Source organism: Photinus pyralis, unplaced genomic scaffold, assembly GCF_008802855.1.
Source record: "Photinus pyralis isolate 1611_PpyrPB1 unplaced genomic scaffold, Ppyr1.3 Ppyr1.4_LG8, whole genome shotgun sequence".
Lineage (NCBI taxonomy): Eukaryota > Metazoa > Arthropoda > Insecta > Coleoptera > Lampyridae > Photinus > Photinus pyralis.
Genome location: NW_022170819.1, coordinates 8,073,992 through 8,096,011, shown reverse-complemented (window position 1 = coordinate 8,096,011; position 22,020 = coordinate 8,073,992). Strand labels below are relative to the sequence as shown.

At 36.2% G+C, this 22,020-nt stretch overlaps 1 protein-coding gene across 1 annotated transcript; it reads right to left on the bottom strand.

The window, feature by feature from the left end:
• Positions 1 to 1,386: 1,386 nt before the first annotated feature.
• LOC116178286 lies at positions 1,387 to 16,049 on the bottom strand (the record flags this gene model as incomplete). The annotated part of the gene is made up of 4 exons (XM_031497743.1): positions 1,387 to 1,692; positions 2,821 to 2,935; positions 5,714 to 6,118; positions 15,904 to 16,049. Coding segments are annotated over 4 exons (831 nt in total), but the record flags the coding sequence as incomplete, so codon positions are not given.
• Between the last annotated feature and the right edge of the window lie 5,971 nt (positions 16,050 to 22,020).

Sequence of the window (22,020 nt, the reverse complement as noted above, 5' to 3'; positions counted from 1 at the left end):
TGACGCTGCTCGAGGACCAAACCCAAGAATAGAAGCAAATAGAACCCACATCACAAATTAGAGTGAAGGGCAGTGGTGGTAAAAACTGACGTATTTAGGACAGAATTTGAGACAAGAGTAGTAAATGGTCAGAACTTAAAATGTGCGACTCTCGGGAACGGATTGTTTGGGGTGGGCACTGAGAACAAAGGGGAAGTGGTAGTTACATTTTCACAATTACCTATTTTATATATCTAACAGTTAATCAAACCGGAACTACATTTTTTAGACATTTTCGTTTTTTCATAGACAGAAGTTAGCATAGAGGAAATGTTAGCCTCTGCATAAAAGGCCTGTTCATCAGATAACGCGACCTTTTTGTAGCGTTATGCGTTGTTCGTCATAACTTTCCGAGCATCCGTCTACTTGCGAACTGTTCACGTCTAGCATTTTTCTCAGGTTATTGTTGTACAAAAGGTTTCAACCCTCCTGGCGATTTTTGGGAGCAACAAGGGAATTTTGCTTGCAGTTGGAGAAAAAATTTACTGAAACATATCGACTTTTAGACAAAGTTGGTGATAAAGTGATCGTCAATCAGTGCAAGAAACCCTCCAATCTCTCTACAACAGTACAGCCCTCCCATTTCCGAAAATTGAAATCCATGCCAAAAGAGCGCTGTTTTGGCACCACTAATCACGCTAAATCACAACCTCGCCAGAACTGAATTGGAACCACAGCTTGGAAGTGAATAGGGGAGGGGACCAATACTATTAAAGTTCTGTTATATGATGAACAAGCCTGTAAGCCTAAAAATCAAAAAGAAACAATTTAAACTGAATTACTGAAATTTATTACGCAATCTCTAAAATTTAGCATATATACAATAAACCATCTATATTAAAATGATATGGTTAATTAACAATATGCCAATAGATGAATTGAGAACTCTGGACGGTACTTCACAAATAAAACTGCATTTACAATTTACATTTAGCAACAATTCGTCTAATCCTTACATGCTGCTGCATTAGACTAGAACTGTAAAAAATATTTCATTTACATAAATTAAAAAATACTCTTACGGTACAAATTTTAACAATCATCCATCCAGCGGAATATGCAATAAATACCTACTCAAACTTTATTCAAAAAATACTGAAATCTAACACACAAAGATCACTAAACGGTGCACTATTTCACTAACAGTATAGGATTTGTCATGCTCATGGTGAGAGTTACATTAATAGTGCTCACTTCCTAACTTTGTTATAAATTACACTTAGAACATCTACAGCTAGCCTAATAAAGTAGAAACTTTCTCCTCAAACGCACCCCATTTAATAAACAAAGAAAATCAATATCACATTATTTTCGGTAACCTCAAAAATTCAGTCTTACTTCTTTGATAGTTGACCAAATTTGTTTAAAATAGTTTTTTTTTAAGAAAAATATTTTTTAACTTTCCCTTTTATAACAATGAGGTGCAATATTTACACATTCTGGCGGAATCACAAGTATTTGTTTTTAAGCTAATGTATTAGGGGTAGTTCACCTGTTAAAGAGCGCTAATGTGACTACAACTAAAAGTGCTCTAATACTCGATGATAGCTTCTGTGATGCGTTGTAAGGATATGAAAGGCCTTCCGTGTGAAAGCCTTCTATGTGAAATCCTTTTTGTCTGCAATCTTCCGCGCTGAAGTCCATACAATGCATCTGAAACAGAATGTTTGATGTAAAATAATTGTAGGCGGAAAGATATAAATAAAAAAAAGAGATGAATCCAAATTTTCTTTAAGGCGATCACGTAAACGTAGTAATTCGTAGGGGTTTGCATTTTAGATATCTATACGCGAGCATTATTTATCATCTTGCTCGAATTTCCCTTACACGTTCAATAATCAATATGAATTGTTTTACAAAAGGAAAAAGAACAGACGTGTTAATTACACCAGTTGAAATTAATGACGGCACTTGTAAAACCATCGCGTGTATGGAATTGGGTTATTTAAGTTTAATTAATTTCTTATTACTTATACAGATGCTATCAAACTAAAAATTATGGCATTACGTTTCTAGTGAACTGCAGGTGCCGAAATAAAAATTTGGTACACAATTTTCAAATGCCCTTTTTTGTAAACAACGGTAATTTTTCTTTCCCTGTACAAACCTTCAGGGAATCAAGGGTAACCGCGATTAACAATTAAGTAAATGAATTGTAATGGAAAACTTAAGTAGGCTGCTGAGGATTTTCTCGTACCAAGACGATACTTAACAATATTTTTAAGAAATTTTCTTTACAAGAAGATTACTAGAAAAAGAATAGTTTCCATAAAGAATTTCTAGGATAAATTCAAAAAATTGTCTCAAAAAATTTTTGAAGCGGACATTACCGAGATGATTTCTACTGAAATTTCCAAGAAAATCCCTGATGGGTAGATTTCTAGAGAACGGTTTCGAAGGGAATTTCTATAGTAGGATTTTTAAGAAAATTAGATTAATTGCTACACTTAACTGAAAAATAGCAATTTGCCAGTAAAACTTTTAATTAGGATAAACTCCCGATTAAAGCCAGCAAATGTCAATTGAAAGGATCAGTTATAAAACTAAATTGTATGTTAGGTACAAATCTAATAGTCTTGTGCTTATGGACGTTTCGTTCCGCGAAAGAAAAACCGAATGAAAAGGCGACGAAATCGCTCCCTCGCACTGAAATGAATGTAATTATTCTTTACAATTAACAAGATCCTCGTAATAATTAGTATGAATGGCCACGGTCGCATTAATATTTTTCTATGGGCAGACACGAATTATTTGAAGTCACGTTCGTTTGATGCTTCTTACCTTAATCATGGATGAGGCCATTTGATCCAGAAATCTTCTACTAAATAAGGCTGCGTCTTCACCGCAGGACCTCCTAATTGTTTGCGTATAACAATTAAGGTACTCTTGGAACGAGCTGAAACAGAGTAAATAATTGAAATTCGCAAAAAATTTACATTACATAAATCTGAGGACATATATTGCTAAGCGTGCGTACAAAAAGGTTTTCCATGTCATTTACATTAAAATACGTACAAACATTTTTGCATTCGGTTTCCTTTAATGTTGACCAACCGCATCCCATGCTAAATTCGACCCCGTTTTTTTAAATTGAGAATAATTACGAACCGACGCTCATCAATACGGGAGTCAGATACAAAAGAAAATTTGGACCAAGTTGTACAAAGTTATAATAATACCGAATACGTATATCTTCTTTATTATCCCATTACAACTTCCGGTAGAATGAGGAGCGATTAATTTTGAACGTCTTGTTGGTTTTTGTTCTTTTCACAGACGCCCAGACGACGCTTTTCAAATGTTAATACCGAATTATAAAGAGGGGAGTTTGTTTCACTATTGTTACATTATTTCACTCATTAAATATTGCCCGAAATCACCCTTTTCCAGTCCGAGAGTGATGCGCTTCCATTTTGGATCACGTTCAAGGCGACATAAAAATAGGTAAAATTAATGCGGTATCGACCTTTCCGTGCGAAACTGCCAAAATTAAAATAGGCGGTCTTCGCGAAGTTAGAAAAAATCGTAAAATTGTCGATTACGCAACTTAAACATTTATTGAGGTCGGAATAAATTAACAATCTCCGGAGAGTTGAAAAACGTTGCGTTGGTTAAAATTTGAAATGCGTTAATCAGTGCAAAACTAGGACTCATCGTACAGATGAAATAGCTAAGAATGAGAAGGGTACAAACCATCTTGTTAGACTGTGTCATTTAATTGTGGGTAATGAATAAAACAAGGAAGCAGTGAAAGTTGCTGCTAAGTAATATTTTGGAGACTTTGGTGTAAAATGGCTTTTAGTTGAATTAATTTGCATTAGAATGGGCTTGTTCTACTGTTAACAATTATGAATTTTGTGAAAGTCTTTCATAACTTCATATGCTGGATGTGGAAAAGACTTGTACATAATTAAGGGATGCGTCATATTATTATACTACTATATAACATTTCTTCTTGCATGTCGATGTTTCCATGTCGCCTTGGTCGTCAAGAACATTAAACAAGGGACTTCTAGGAGGGGACAGATTCGTATGATGATTCTCAAACAGACATCTGCTTTTCTAGTAAGACTTCCACGGAGATTGAGAAAGAGATTACTAAGATTCCCATAGATTATTAACTGCTACAGCAGAATTTCTTAAAAATGCCATAATTTCTAACTCGCGAAGGGTTGCATTTATATGCGCAATTGGAGGGTTATTTGTAGACATTTTAGTCCTATTCAAGCAAAATATTTCTGAACAGTTACAACCCTCACAATAAAAAATTCGCTGCCGCTAGCACAGATGTCACCCGCGCCCCCTGCACATGCGCGGTTCTGCCCTTTTTTGTCCAAGAATATGTGTACTAAATGTTGGTTCCAATCGGTTCAGCTATTTAGCAGGAAATTCTCATTATATATACAGACAGACAGTATACAGACAGACAGACCGACATCGTCGAGATTTTGTTTGATTCGGAGTCCTGGTGCTCCAGAACTCCGAATTAAACAAAATCTCGATTTTTGAAACGACGCCTGGAACTACATAAATGGAAAAAACTCCGAACTCTGTTGTGGACACGGAAGATACCGCATCGATGACGGCCGTTTTAGCTTCAGAAAACTCTGAGACAGCAAAGCGAAATATAACGACTTAACGTGCAGGTTATCTGCCGAAAAACGTTATTTTGCGATATTTGACGTTATTGACAGAAATCCTCGCGATTAGCTCATCAGAATTGAAACAAGTTAAAGGATGTGAAACCTCCAATGCAGAATGGTCATGGATCAATCTTGAAACCAGTCAAAGGGTCCTCCACTGCTGAAACAATTAAAGTTGTAGGGAGAAATTGTCGAAAAATCTCCGTAATTCTAAAATTGCGAAGGGTTTCAATGCCCAGTTGGAGGGTTCTCTATTTTGGTCACACGCGATCCAAGAAACAAAAATATGTCGTGCACCTTAAAAGTTACAACCCTTCCCATGGAAAATTGAGATGCAAGAGCGAAATTGCTTTAAAAAAATTTTAAATTGCCGAAGAGTTGCAATGAGTAGTTCGAGGGTTGTTTGTAAAAGATTAATCGAAATTCTCCAACAAATTTTGAAATCATTCTTGGTAACCTTTGAAATCCTAGACATGTTAAGAACACTTCTGAATCCTAATAAAGTTCTTAGATAGATCTTTAATAAGTTTAGGAAATTATACTGTTACGTAAAGGGTTCTAGGTAAATTAATTTCGTTATTTACCTGTCGGTAACTGTGGTCATTTGATCAATGACACTTTTTGAAATCTATCGAAGTGTATGTATGAAAAGACGGTTTTATAAAAGTCATCCTCCCAATTTGTGATAGTTTTTCTTTAGAAACGAATGAAACGAAGTCTAAATGTGCAGAAAATGTGGAAATTGTGAAGTATTTTTTTTTTGCTTTACTTCGACAGTTGTTGAGTTAATTAAAAACCCATACACTCACGGCAAAGTTAACAAAAAAAAAAAGGAAAAAAAATGGGAAACTGCAGCAATATTGAAACGTGGGTTTTACTAATTAACTTTTGGAAATATTGCGGCGACCATTTCATTTTCGATTTCGTTCTCGATTTTGCAAGAAATTTGAAACTGAAAAAATACTATTACATCCCCTTTACGCCCACAACCGTCGATTTTACGTAACTGATTGAAGGAAATATACACTCACCAGCACACGCTTTTTAGTCCGTCGTCCGCCGGCTCCCTTTTCGCCTTCTGATACTTGTAGGCGGTTTCCGCGTCCGTCTTGTTCCTGTGATGGTGGTGATGGTGGTGGTGATGATGGTAGCGGTTACGCTGCGCCGCCTCCTCGAGTTCTTGTTGCTTGTTCGTAGCTGCTTGAATTTCGGTCATGGCAGCAGAGTACCTGCTGAAACAGACCTCCGTATCGCCCGCGACCCTCTGCATGCAAGGGGCGTGCGACAAGAACTCCTCCTGGTAGGTGCCGTTCCTGCAGAGGTCGTTCGCCATTGATGCGGTGCCGTGGAAGAGCTTTCTGAAGTGCTTGCGTTGCTGCAGATTCATGCAGAGTCGACTGTATCCGTGTATGCATGTCAGTGACTTTTCCAGATCCCTGAAAATGAAATGTGTGTGTAACCGCCTAATGAGAATCTTTTTATTCCCCTTATTTGCTAAGTACACGAAAAATATCGCTCAGCCGCATAAAAAGAGCTCATTAATTTAGGAGATAAGTTGGCGCTGACTTGGCGTGCAAATAAGAGTTATACGTTCCGTGCCCACCGATGGAAACTTTCGCGAACTTACATTGTTATTTTTTTCGGGGGTCTTAATTAATATTTGTGTGTTTTGTATACAATCCTAGTTTGTGGAAGTTTTAAATAACGTAAAACAAAATATTCGAGTTTTGGAAAGTATAAATAACGAGGCAATATTTTCCTGACAGCTTTATTTATAAGAAAAGAAATTCGCGGAGAAAACTTTTCTAGTGCCTTTAGGTCAGAATGTACTTAACTTTCCCATACATATAAACAAGTCCATCAAAAACTTTTTAATCTAACAGATTTTCTCGAGACACATTGTTTAAAATGTAAATAAATCAAGTTGGCAATTGCAATTCGAAAAAGTTGAATATACGATTTCGCTAAAGCTCGAACCCCGGGGCGGATGGGATCATTGCGAAATGCACATTCACTTTTTCTGAGCTTCTAATATGTGAAAAACAAACAACCGCAATTAAATTTTTATAAAACACACCACAAGGGCTAAACTTGCCTTAGAATGGTATTCTCGTAAACCGTGGAAAAAGAAGACTGCTACCTCATGGCATCATATGATGGTGGCAGTTTCCGTGCTTAAAAAAGTTGGTCAGCACACGTGAAGAACGAGAAGTTTAAATCAGGAAATCGGAACAGACCAAAAAGGACCAAAGAAATCAGAGCTTAATATAATTGAAGGGTTATCCACTATTGTAAAATATACACGAACACGTTAAATGCATTGAATTACTGATAAACACCGATACTGTATACTGCATATACATGCATTTGATTTTAAAGTAAAATTTTGGTCGAAACAATTTCGATTGGGTTGAGATTGTATAAAAATCTAAGTTATACACGAAGATTTGGGGATTTGGGGTAAAGACTGGTGCATTTGGACGCTTTGACGAACGATACCAGTTATTTTTCGCGGATTGTGATAGACGACAAAACGTAGGTGTCACAAAATAGGAATCAATTAACTCCATCCCCAAAAAAAGCTACCACCCAGTTTTGACTGCAAAATTGTTTGGAACTGTGAGAGCGTTTCTGTTTATTGAATACAAGGCAAATAGCACAGGCATTTTAAGTTAAAAAATAGACAAAATTAGTAACTATAGCGCATTCGGACCTCCAGATGCAGTGGCTATAGGGTCTTATCTCGGGTCTCTTACTAATTTGCGTCATTCTTCGAGAACTGACATATGGTAAGGTAAGTATTTTCTGAAAGTTACCCTCGTTTCCTCCGCTTGCTTCGCCCGGTACAGCCGTAGAGAGAGTTAAGTAATGTGAAACCACTCAAATCGCTATTGCGCCCCATCTATTGCACCGATTTGGGTGATTGCAGTCTTACATTGTTCAGAATGATAGTGGTTATGTTAAATAATAAACCACTGCCATTCTGACCAATTTAAGACCACAACCACCAAAATCGTTGCCATAGCGCAATAGCGATTTTATTGGTTTCGCGTCACTTAAATCTTTCTACCGCTGTGCCGAGTGAAGCAAGGGGAGGAAGTGAGAAGAACTGGTGAGGTGGCATGGTGAGGTAACATTTCAAAAATTCTCAAAAAGACGTTGCCGGAAAATATTTTGGCAAAGGTTTCTAACAAAATTCCTAGAAGTTTCAGGCAGCTCAAATATGCTAAAAATTTTCATTTAGATTTGACTTCAAAAGCCTTATGTAAACGAAATTTTACTGTTACTGAAAGGGTTCTAGGTATATTCTTTCAAAAAGATTGTCCTAACGCTTTTTTGATAGGATATCACTTGCAAGGATTGTTTTTCCAGAAACTTTTGCTTTAAAGAAATATTCTCAAAACAGTTCCTAAGAAATTTTTAAGTTTTCAAGGGTATGTGAGATCCAAATAGTATTGCTAGTGATACTTTAGAGATTTCTATGACGATTCTGAGACATCTAGAATGGTAGCCGAAAACTTTTTAGCGAGATTTCTAGAATAATTTTCAGAATACACGATTTCTATGAATCTAAAAAGGTTACTGATAAGTTTAAGAAGGCCTTAAAGAGCATTTCTCAAAAGGGTGTGGGAGAGTTACAGGACGAAAAGCAATTAAAAATTTGTTTACGATTTCTACAACAGGAAATAAAGTCAGGAAAATTACACATTGCTGGCGAGGAAATATTGAATTTTTTTCTTGGAATGATTTTTCCATCCAATTTTTAGAACTATAAGTTTGGTTTGGTTATTATGGTGTTACGAGATTCTCGAATACCAAATTTCGTGGAAATTAGAATTTTTTGGCAAGTTCGTTTAAGGAGGGGGAATTTCTTTAGGAAAAAGCATACCAAAAACTTAGGTAAGAATAATTAAGAGGTTCTGAAGATATTTATGATGGCTATACAATAGGAGCTAACGCTAACATTATCTCGAACTCAACAGTTTCAATTCCAAAAAGGTGCAGGCAGGTGGACGCATTTTCGAAAATTTAATTTAAATTTCACAAATTAATAGTGGTACGAATTTTCCTTTGCCCAAAGAAGTCCCGATTCTAAACTGCAGATCAGCCGAAAACATTGCACATTGCCATTGTCCGACCCAAGACCCAGAACTGCAGTCAGATTTAAAAAAAAAAAAGCTAATTGCGATTCGGCACTTTTACGCCACCAAATATCGAACTTCGTCAAAATCGGAATTTTTTCTCACGCCCAGTTAGGCGAGCATCCTGAAATAAGAATTATAGAAAAAAATTTACAAAATGTTCACATTTCCAGTATTCCATCGTATCATATATCTTGAAGTGTCTTATGGTTCTAGAAAAAAAATTAAAGAAAATTCATTAAGCCGCTTATTAGCAAGAGGCGAAGAGACCACTTTCAAATTTTTTTTCGATTTTAATAGTCCTTATGGACATTTCATGCCTACGAGAATACAAACATAAAAGAATTTTTAATTTCTGATCAAATGACACCAATACCAAGTATGTAAGTGGTGTATTTCCGGAGCCGTTGTGAGTTGTGACAGACAGACAGACATCAAAAGCGCAAAAATGCACTTTTTATTTTTTGAAAGTGAAAGTGCACTATAAAGCAAACTTCGTGTTTCGGAACAGAAGGTCACCAACATGCGACGTATGTAAGAAACAATTCCCTACCTCATTAGGATTTAAAATTCATTTTTTAAAAGTGCATCCAGTGGCGGATGTACATACAGGCGCACTAGGCACGTGCCTAGGGGCGGCAGCTTTAGAGGGCGGCATTTTTTGCACTATATTTATTTTAGGTAACATTTTAAGTTTTAAAATAAGATATAGTTAGGATGTATGTCGTTAGTCCTAACAAGTTACAAATGACAAAAATCTTTAATTAAAATTATGAAATAAATTGGAACTGGTAGATAGTTTAAACAAACTGTCACTATAAGAACGATAATCAACAATGCAAGTTTTGACGTGTGTCAAAACTTAATCTTAGGTATAGGCATTGAATTAGTTATAAATTCAATGGTATAGGTACTGTATTTCTTTTATATTAGCTTTAAAAATTAAAAGTTATAGAATATCTAAAACAAAGTATGAGTATCGGCATCCAGAAAGGGAATGCAAATTTGATCATCCAGATGTTTCCAAGATCAAATTAACTTAATGAATTTCTGACATTTTTAAAAATTTTTAGTGTAAGTTAACTATACTAATACGTTTTTCCAACATTCTGCTTTGTGGAATTTTCTAAGGGTTCCAATCATAACGTCCTGTAGATGCTTTTATGATTCGAATGGATGGTTTTCGAAATAAGGGAAAGGAGGGGGGGGGGGCGATGTCGACAATTTAAGCTCAAACAATTCCGTTTCTGTTGATATTTAGCATTATGCAAAAGGGGGGTGGAAGTTTTAGTCATTGCTCATTGCTAATTGGACATTTATTATTATGTAACATTATATATTGATTAGGATGCGATGGTCACCAGAATTACAGGGGAGTTCACCCCTGGTTCGCGCGGAGTGAAATTAATATTCGTAATATGCATACAGGTCTTCATTATATAAATCTTAAGTTGAGGATCGCGTGCTTTTCGAACAAAAAGCTTTAAAAATGTCGACAGGGGATGATGTCGGAAACGGTTTAACAGACTATGCAGAGAACAAAATGCATCCATATGCAAAGGTAAGCGCTAAAATATCATCTCCGTTACAAATTCCAGTTACGTACACTATAATTCGTGGAATATAAATTAGCGAACTATTGCCAACTTCACAACATTTGTAAATTCCGATAAAGGCGGAACATTGCTATCATTTCCGGACCATGTAGAACATTATTTCCTTAAAACATGCCAACTTTCTTGATATCTACTGTAAATAGAATTTCTATTTTATTAAATATTAAAAGAGCAAGTTTCGTGCATCAAAAAGTACAACTAATAAAATACGACGCCCTCCAGAAATAAAAACTTTATGATCACAATGCTTAGGTGAAAATGTTTTTCATACGTGTTACCCCCCTTTCGTTCCTAATTTTTAAGTTAGGGTGTCATTTACGATCTATAAAAAGTATCGATTCCTTTACCTACATCATCCCCAATTTCAGCGGCGAAAATATTGTTCCACTCATGCATATTAATGATAGTTGATTAAAGTTGTTACTATTGATCTAGTTTCAATTATGAATTTCCGGGCCTCTTCCTGCATTTTCAAACGAATTAAATTTTATTAATTATTCGCGCTCATTAAGCGCGAAGTGTCACGGGATCAAATCCATAATAGACTAGGGGCAACCCTTCCACCCCTTCGGCGCGCCTGTATGTTCCAACTTTCAATGAGGAGCATTATTTACCTATACAGTATTTTGAATCAAATTCGACTCGAGTCGGAGAATCCACTCTCGATCTTAGAAAACATCGAAGTAAATGGAGGGGAGTGAAAATGATTGTTATATTGCTTTTTCCGTAACTTTGCGTGATTTAATTAATGGTCGCACAACAAGGAAAATAATGCACCAGCCTCTCACCCTCTCTTTTGTTACGTGTCGTGCTGTACCATTTTCTGGTGGTAAAGGTGAATTTTTTTAATTTGGTTCGTGCGTAAATTTCGTCTCCACTCCACCATTTTTTTTGGGTTAACTGGATCCGATCCCCAGATTCCTTGCAATATTGTGTCAGATGATAAAACAAACGGGCAGTAGTAATGGTCATGTTAAAAGAATACCAGTAGACTTCGAGAGAATGCGGCCAGGGAACACAAGTGTAATCATACTTAATTGGTACACCCTGCATAATCTATTTATGGATAGTTCAAATTCAAATGGTCCACATACAGTAGTATAATCAAAAGATTTGTGCAGGCTGTAACATTTAGAAGACCAAGACATATACTTTCTTCAAATAAACGTCTTCAAAGCTCCCAGCATTTGCGTTTCTTCTTTATCTTTTTTCCAACAACTATCCCGCAGGATAACGGAACTCTTTCTTTGGAAGAAATGTTTGGTTTGGTGCTTCACTGACTGTAGGCTTTAGATGACTCGCCTTTGGACGCTTTTGAAAAATTTTGGAGGTTTCTAAAATCAAAAAAATCTTGTTAGCGAAATCCTTTGAGCGGCCCCCGGGAATCTTCTTCGAAGTCTTTTTCGAAATTTCTTTTACACAAAATTGTCATGTAACCTTTATTTTCATAATTCATGCCTACTATATGTCACCCTGTCACTTTTCCAGCCGCACCTATGACATTGTACATTGTGTCGACTTAAAACCTTCTGCAGGGGCATCTCTAAAAAGTATGATGCGGGTCACTCTGTAATTTGGCGAAAGCCTGTTGAGAGCCCAGCACAAGAGAGGGGCAATAAATAAATAAAATAAATAAATTATCAATGTCCAGGGTAATGTCTAATGACTCCTGTTTTGAAAAGAAGACCTGTACGCATATTACGAATATTAATTTCGCTTCGCGCCAACCAGGAGTGAACTCCCCTATCATGCTGGAGAACCATAAGACACACCAACAAGTATGATACTATGAGGTACTGGCAATTTTTTTCAATAATTCCTATCCCAAGATGAAGCTCCTCTAGACCTCTAATCGGTCGTGAAAAAAATTCCGATTTTGACGAAATTTGATAGTTGGTGGCCTTCTAATATAAAAGTGCCGCTTTTTTTTAAATCTGATTGCAGCTCGAACTGCAGTTCGGGGTCTTGGGCCGAACAATGACAGTGATCAGAATTTCACGAAATTTCCTGTGCTTGTTTTTGAGGGACCAACGTATGTCTCTAATGGCCGGTTACACAAACAATGATTAAGGTTAATCAATGATTAAAAATATTAGAATGGAAAACATCTTACCTTATAATCAAAGGTTGCTATTACATTCTAATATTTTTAATCATTGATTAACCTTAAACATCGCTTGTCAAACCGGGGGTAAATCTTTTTTAGGATCAGGTTTTAATGGTTTTGAAAAGAACCAATCATTTTAGGTTGATCTGCTTTTGACAATCGATACTTTGAAATTCATCCCATTGCAATTTGTTAAATTTTCGAAAATTCCTCCACCAGCCTACACACACTTCCTGCGCCTTTTTGGAATTGAGACTGTTAAAGTTGAGATTATGTTGACCTTAGCTATTATATTGCTCTAGAATCTAGTTGTAAGTACTACTCGTATAACCATTATATCTTCAGAATCTCCTGATTATTCCTACCTATATTTTTAGTTTGTCTTTTAAGATCTTCTAAGAAAATCTCCCAGCCTTAAACGGAGGTACCAAAAAATTCTGATTTCCACGAAATTGGGTATTCAAGGATCTCGTAACACAAAACTAACCAAACCAAACTTAGTTCTAAAAATTGGATGGACAAATTTCCAAAATCTAAGAAAACATTTTAAATGATTGTTTGATTAACCCTGGGTAGAGTTCCAAAATACTTTTGGAAATTTCAATCAAATTTAGAACATTTCAAAAATATACAAGAATATAAAGTACTAAATGCGCGCTAGGAAATTGTTGTTCAATAAACTTTAACTTCTGGGTCTACTTTTAGAAAAAGAATCTATAGGAAATTTTTCGAGACGATTTTTAAAAATGGAGTTTCAAGAAAGACACTGAAAAGGTCTGAAGGTTTCGAAATAGATTCTAAGAATACTAATTTGAGAAGCGTCAATGATGTGTTAAAAAAGGTTTCGATTAATTCTTCAAAGATTCTTAAAACCCTAAATGTCCTACAGATTCTGGAAATTCTGCATGTTCTGCAAGTTATGAAAATCCTTAAGAAACTACGTACAAAAGATTTTTGAATGATCTGAAGATAGTCAGGTTTTAAGAATAGAAAATCTTCTGATGGAACAGTGAGTGTGGAATCTGCCGTTGTGCAGTCGTCTCCTATGACAAGTGCCCTTTGCGGTAGGGGTAATCTTACCCGCCCCCCACACGAGTAAAACGGGCCCTCAATGTCAATACCACAAAAAAATGATAAAAAACATCAAATTAACTGTAAGCTGCCAACCACTATGAATTTGATAGCATGGAAATGAAATAATGCAAGAAGACCTGTGTGAATATCACCCTCCCCCTATTTTAGAATGCAAACAATTTAAATTTTCATTTTTCAAATGGATTGCGCCTAGAAATATTTTCCGTATAACAACTAACTTCGTGGAAACCCGAGTGATTGCAATGGACTCCGGAAATATCCCCCCCTCGTATGGCTAACCGGAAGGGTCGTGCCTATGATCGGTCCTGTGGGTAGCCGCCATAGAGACCTATTTTCGGACTATAGGCGAGTTGGATCGCACGCTAGTATCAATCATGGCCATCGCATTTGCGGATGACCAAGTGTTGGCACTCCAGAACTTGAACTGAAAGGTGGCCGCATTAGACCCTCCTCCAACATTAAATACTTAGATATCATTTTGGACCCGAAAGTCTCATTTATCGGGCATGTCAAAATGATCCAGAGAGCGCTCAAACTATATATATTTATATACTAAGACCAGCCATCCTCTATGGCGCAGAGGTATGGGGCGTAAGGAATGAGGACTCCCGGGTCAGAGACGCGGTCCAGCGGTCATTCCTGTTGAGAATGTTGAAGGTCTAAAATACTACACCAATCCGAAGCTTTGAAGTACTGGCTAATATACCACCATTTCATCTTGAGTCCAAACGTCTCCATGATACATATAAAGCTCAAGAAGTACACTAGGTGGAAAGGGGCCTTTTGGTAGACCACTTGAACTGCCACGAATGGTGTGAAAACGAGCGAATTTACTAAAGCGGCCATGGTGGCCGAAACGGGCACACAAAATAGTTCCATAGGAGTAGTACACTCACCGCTAAAGCCACTATACACCAGGGGGAAGTAGCGGGCTTGTTCTTCGATATATATTGCTTCGAAATATCACTGAATAACAAACAAAAGTACGAAATTATAACGAATTCCAAAAGATGAAATTTCCGCGATCAAAGACCCAAACGGCACAGACTAATAACGTACACAAATATATAGCGAATATACACAAGGCAGGTTTATCTGCCTCAACTTCGTTGGTAGTGGCCTGTCGAATTTCTACGGCATCCATTTCATCAAAAGCTCTTCAAAAAATCAACTTTTTACGGGTTAGTTATTAAAATTGACCATTAGTGTTAAAACACCCTGCAGAAGGCCAATCTAAATTCAAATTATTCTCATGTAGCAGCAAATCGGTATTGATGATTTTGGAAGACTTTTTGAAATACAAGTCAACAGAATCATAGGTACAGGGCTCAAAAGAAAAGCAGTCAAACATCGAAAATTTAAAAAAATCTGAATAACTTGAAAACGTAGAGAAAAATTGAGACTCAAAAAGTTTTTATCTACGCCTATAATTAATTACTCAAACATATTATGGAGTTCTTCATCAACAAACTTGAAAACCTTTGATGCTGAGTATAGGGAAATGTGGTACCTATCAAACGACGTACATTTTCAGATTTCAATAAAATACAGGGTGTTCTATTTAAAATAAGAAACTGGCTATCCGCATCCGGTAAAACCGAAGTGAAATGATTATATTTTCTTTCGATAGATCATGAAAAACTATGTCGTACCTATATGCAAACTATCAGATTTAAATTGTTAATGGGAGTCTGAATACTTTTAGGACACGGTTTGCGTGAAACAGCCTGTATAGTCGGCGCCCCTGTCATACCTTACCTGGGGTTGGAACTCAAAACCCTCGAATGGGCTACTAATTTTTTTCGGATTTCTCCCTATCTTTTAACATAATATCTCTAGATTCGTCGAGATTTGCAAGTTGTATGATTCACGGAGCTTGGATGAACTAACAGATTCGTTTCGACTAGAGAGGATGGAATGTACAAAAGCTCTGAAGCTCTACTTGCAATGTCGCGGAAATCCAATCAGTATACATAATCAAAGTAAGATTAAGAAAGGGAAACAAATTCTGCGAATTTTTCTAAAAGGTGCGAGATGTTCGTCATTTGCCACGCGACCGGCTTACACTTAATTTAGCGAAAAATGTGTGTAGAGTCAACGAGCGTTGTCATTACCAGTAATTTCGTTTCACAAAACACTTCCAAAACACGCATGTTTAAAGTAGCGTAATTAATTTAAATAACCGTCCGGTTCGCAGCGAACGCAACGCCAAATGAAAAGATTACCTTCATCCCACTCTATTATTAAGGGCTTATACTTACGGGCAGACCATATCGAGATCCTCCTTGCTTCCTACGAAACTCAGACCGGAATCTGTTAAAACAGACAAACTTTTCGCGCACTGAGCCAATTCTTCAGGTCCGCATGTGCGAAAGCTGACCGCTCGCACTCTCGTCGTTATTACTGCAATGAGAAAAAAAACGATTTAAGCTACTACATAATAAGAAAACGGGGGGAAGTTTAACTATTCGTGAACGTTAGATATTCATTTTCTATAACGACACCCCCGAGTGAAATTTTTCTGATAGTTTGGTGCTTTTTGCTACTTCCCGATGTTTTCCTGTATATGGTTTATCGACTCAAGTGGCTCTTAGAAGAAATATTCCAGACGTAAAAAAGAAATTCTTTTCAGTTTGATAGCAGTTTATAAAACTAATTCCCGACGGAAAGAGCCATATCTCCAACCCTTCCGATTTTTCCTTTAATTATACCTACGCAGAAATGCCCCGCAATTCGATTATCTCGATCATTTACGGTTTGATTGCAAATTAACATGCGGTCCGGTCGATTGGATTACGTTAATTGCAATTAATTGCGTTGTTGAGCCACAATGCACTCAACGTATTTATGCCAAAAAGCATCTTTTAAAATAGCGCCGTTAAGTAAAAATATAAATGTTGTAAATAATAAACGCCGACCTCTTACGTCAGGGAGATGAATATGGCTTGTTTACAAATTTATACGATTGGCCAAAATCCAAAAACGTCCGAATATCGTGTAATCTCCGGCTCATGCCACAAACGTTATTAAAATTCCTAAATCGTAATTTACGGTAAAAGAAAGAGCTGTAGTACGGGGTTGTTTGTTGCAATGAAAATAACTTCTTGTATAAGGTGTAACTAATAAAGTAACCACTAAAAAGATTACGAGTAGAGAGGAGCAAAACAACACAGCAGAATATAATTAATGTATTTAGTATCCCGGTATCTTTGAACTTGAAAATAGCGAAACTATCGCAATATTTATGTGCCGCGCTATTTACTATCCCTCGTCACTAGCCCTACCGCCCTTTCTGAGCTCAAAAACCTGTAGTTCAAAAAATAATTTTTTTTTCACTCCTTAATATAAAATTTGATTACATACTGGTTTTCGATACAATCGAATCGTAATTACTATATATATATTTGTTTGATAGTCACTTAACAATATTATAGCTCTGTTTTGATATTGGTAATTTCAACTACCAGTTGATCCCTTTTTTTTTCAAAAAATTAAATTAAATTTAAACGTTGACATGTCAAATCTAGATATCACAGTTCCTATTTGTAATATTTTAAGATCATTTATTAAATCACCCTCGACTGTGACATCAATACTTGTTTATGTTCTACCCCTTTAATTATTTAATTTCTTTAGCTTATCGAGATTATAGAATAAGGATCTCTTAGTCTGCCTTGTTCCCCTTTCGGCAAGTCGTCTCTCTTCTCTTTGGACATTTGAATCATAATCAATCAAAGAAACAAACATCTTTCCTACACCTTAAAAGTTACAACTCTCACAAAGGACAATTACCATGTACGATCAAAATTACTTTCGCAATCGTGAGGGGTTGCAATTTTATGCGCAGTGTGAGGGTTGTTTGCACACATTTTAGCCACAATACATCAAAGAAACAAACATATTTCCTACACCCTAAAAGTTACAACCCCCACAAAGGATAATTACCGTGTTCGAGAAAAATTACTTTCGAAATCGTGAGGGGCTGCAATTTTATGCGCACTTTAAGAGTTGTTTGTGGACATTTTAATTATAACACAGGTCAACAAAAAAATAATTTTTTTTTGCGCATGGGATTTACATAATATATTCTGACTATAATAAGCAAAAATAAATAAAAAGTGCAATTAGACATCGAAAATATTTGCTTTTACAAAAGTTATAGCGATTTGATTGAAAGCTTTCAGGGGCGAAAATTAAAGCTGGAATCTTTGTTTTCCCTAAAAAAAAAAGAAAAATGGAGAGTGATATTTTCCCCCGCGGTTACTTAGCAAAGAGGAAAAAAAATCCTGGAACATTTTTAAGGCAATAGTCCATGGTTTTCCGTTCAGTGTTTCCTTGGAAACCATAGAGCTAAAAATTATGACGAGCTGAGGGGTTTTGGTTTTGCATCATCGGGTATAGAATGTCTCTAAAGATGCACAGGTTACATTCTCATTTAGATTAATTTAAGGATAATATGGGAGCTTATTCGGAACCCTTTCATCAAGACATAATGGAATTTAGGCACGTTACCAAGGCCAGTAAGCTGGAAGCATGATGGAAGATCATATTTGGGGGGTTGATGAGAAAAACTTCAGTTGAACATGACAAAAACAGCAAAACTGTTCCATTTTTAAAAATTTAGACTCTAAGACAAACATATTATTAAGTGTAGGAACGTTACCTGATAATAAACCATGCCTGTGTAAGTAAGATTTTATAGGTATTTTTATTTTTTGATTTTTTGCATTTTTTTCGCACAAAAACAAATATATAACCTTTTTTTGTTCTTCTTTTTATTCTTATTTGTGGCTATACAAGCAATACAAATAAGGTATATATGTCCCATGCGCAAAAATGCTGTAGACCGGTGTAATCAATCGAAGAAACAAAAAAATTCGTGCACCACAAAGAGCGAAATTGCTTTTAAAAATTCCGCCAGGGGTTGCAATTTTATGCGCAGTTTGAGGGTTGTCTGTAGACATGTTACCCACAATAAATCATAGAAACAAACATATTTCATACATTCTAAAAGTTACAACCCTGACAAGGGACAATTGGTGTTTAGCATGTTATAGCAAAATTACCTACGTTTAAAAAATCCGTAATTTTAAAATCGCCAGGGGTTGCAATTTTATCACAGTTGGAGGGTTGTTTGCAGACATTGTAATCAATCAAAAAAACAAAAATATTTCGTGCACTGTACAGCCCTCGCTATGGATAATTGCGATCTATGAGCGAAATTGATTTTACAAAAATACGTAATTTCAAAATCGTGAGGGGTTGCAGTTTTATGCGCAGTTTGAGGGTTGTTTGTAGACCTTTTGACCATCATCAATCAACGAAACAAAAATATTTCGAGCACTGTACAGTCCTCGCTATGGATAATTGCGATGTATGAGCGAAATTGCATTTAAAAAATACGTAATTTCAAAATCGTAAGGGGTTGCAATTTTATGCGCAGTTTGAGGGTTGTTTGTAGACATTTTGATCATCATCAATCAATGAAACAAAAATATTTCGAGCACCTTAACAGTTACAACCCTCGTTATGGATATTTACCATGTATTTTGATTTTAGAAAAATCCATAATTTCAAAATCGTAAGAGGTTACTATTTTATGCGCAGTTTGAGGATTGTTTGTAGACATTTTAATCATAATCAATCGAAGATTTCATGCTCCTTACAAGTTAACCCCATATATGAGCGAATTCGTTCCCGCTAAAGAGTTTTAATATGGGCCGTCCGTAATTCCTTAATTTTGTTTTAGTTTTTTCGAAGTAACCATCGCCATTTGCTGAAATGGAGCTGCCGTTTACCGAGGTCGTCCCACAAACCGCTACTACCGCCGACCTTGACCAGGGGCAAGACCGCCGTACTCCCTGGTGGCGCTCGAGTCTGTCCCGCCACCATCACACCCTGGTTCCGGCCGACTGCCGCTACTTTCCTCCGCTGGTGATTTATATACAATAATTTGTTAATTTATTTATTTTTCTTTTACTTAAATTGTAATCGTTAATTTTTCATCCCATTTGTGGAATTCGTCGCAATCGACGTACGAGATCACTATAAATGTTATCTTTAACAGTTTCGCAACTGTTTTGGAGTTGGAGGAATAACCCGAACGAAATGTAAACCATTACAATGTCGATTGCGGTAACGTTTTATAATTAATACACGATTCGTGTACGCATAATGTGGGAATAAACATATTTTGAGTATAGATTCAGTGCAATTGTGGGGTGTACAAAGTTTTTACACTTCAACGTCAGAGCTAAATTATTCAACAAAGTTTTTTTTTTGTATACGAAATACAAACTCGGAATATCGATAATCTCCGACATTTCTGAATAGCTTCAGGGGAACTATTATAAATCCGCCCTATTGACATAAAATAATTAGAGTTCGCGTACAACCACGTACATGAATTAGTAATTTCAAGAGCGACTTCATTTCCAGAAATCAATTCATATGTGAATATTGACATATTATGGAAGGTAAAGATAACATATAAGCCCGTTTCGTAATAGGATTAACATTCGGAGGCTTCACCTCCGGCTTACAATAATCCGAAAAATAGGTTTATAACTACCAACAAGGAATCTCCGTTCTCATTTTTGCTACATTAACGAATTATCCAAATTAAGGCGATCAATTTACGCGTGACCCCCATTTTTCAATTATAATCGTATTTCGGATGTAAAATAAGTTATGAAATTCAAATTTCGGTTTTGTTTGTTTTAGGTTGTGGCGAATAAATTGAAATTTGATACTCATCGAACTCGATTAAAAACTAAATATCGACGGTTAATAATAAAATCAAACAATCTCTCGGGAGAATTGCCGAAAAATATTTTTGTGATTTCGTTTCGGTAAATAAATCTCGACCTTATTTCACACGTCATAAGTTTATCCCAGTATGTTCTGACGGCTGATTTCCGTTGTCTACCCAATGTTTGCTGGTATCACTCATAACCAACTTCTTTTTCCCTTCATTTTTCACCGTAGAGCACGTATATATAACCGCAACCACTCAGAAAGGGAAAACGTCGATTTTTTATTTCCTGCTTCCCTTTCTGAGCAGTTATACCTCCTTTAATCCTCAAATAGATTCGCTCCTTCAAAAATAAAACGAAAAGAATAATTCCATTATTTCGCCCATCTAATATTATTTGAACTTCTGGGCGTAATTAATGAAGTTACTGTATGCGTGACCCAACTTTTCCGTAACTTTTTCCTAATCCATTATACTAAGGCTTAATTTTATATCGACGTGAAAACCTATTTTTCCATTTTGCAAGAGGAAATTAAGGTAATCCGTCGACAGTTTATAAATCAATTAAACTTTAAGAGGGTGCATTAGAACGGCATTACCATAACACTTAATATATGCATTTTCGCACAAGTAGGTTACAGCTGAAGTTTGCCACGTTGCAGCCAGAAGTTTTCCCACATGAACATTAATAAGACACATTTCTAATCCTTTAGGTAGGTACCTCTCTACGTGCAAGACATTTCTAACATCACTTCAAGTTCATCTACACACTAAGAAATTGACACGCTTAATCTAAATCGTATGCCACGCCACGTTTGTGTATTTTCTAAGGAAAATTCTTCTAGCGCGCACGTCTTTCACGAGGAAAATTTCATTAGGCTCGTCTCGAATTAGTTAAATGTCAGAGCGAAGTAAAAGTAACCATGACATTAAGAGACTTACTTCGGTAAGAAGCTTGTCGGCAACGTGTAATGATTTTTTCGCTCACGAATTCTGCTTAATATTTTGCCAAAAACTAGGTCAATTCTAATGTTAATATTACAACGGTAGACTTGGCCTCGCGGAGTAAGACAGACCATAGATTGAGATCAGAAGACGAGGGAGAAGGAATAACTTCTGATAAAATTTTAGGAAGGTGAGGATACTAGGAAAATAAGAAGGACATTTTGGGAAAATGCTGAAGAAATTCAAAGAAAGTAGAGAAAACTTTAAGGAAATCTAAGAAAACAACTCTGGGAATACTATAAGAGAATTGGGCATCCATAAAAATGAGAGTGCAAATTTGGCGGTTCAGAATCGTCTCTTCTTTCAGTTCATCACATTCTTTAAATCATTTGTCGTCCACTTCTTCCGCTCCTCTCGTTTCATCGGACTCTTCAGATATTTTTCCGATTATCCCAAATCACCAAATAGAAATTTCAAAGTCTTCCATTACAGAACCACCATTTGAATGTGAAGATTCATGAATTTTAGATTCTTCGTACTCTTCTCGGCACTTTTTTCTATGATTCTTCAGTTTTTCTCGCTATTTAAATTCATCAGATCTTTCCATCTCTTTGGGACTTTCTCATTGTTTGGATGTCAAACTTCAAAGTCTACCTCTTCCAATACTTCAACTTGTTCT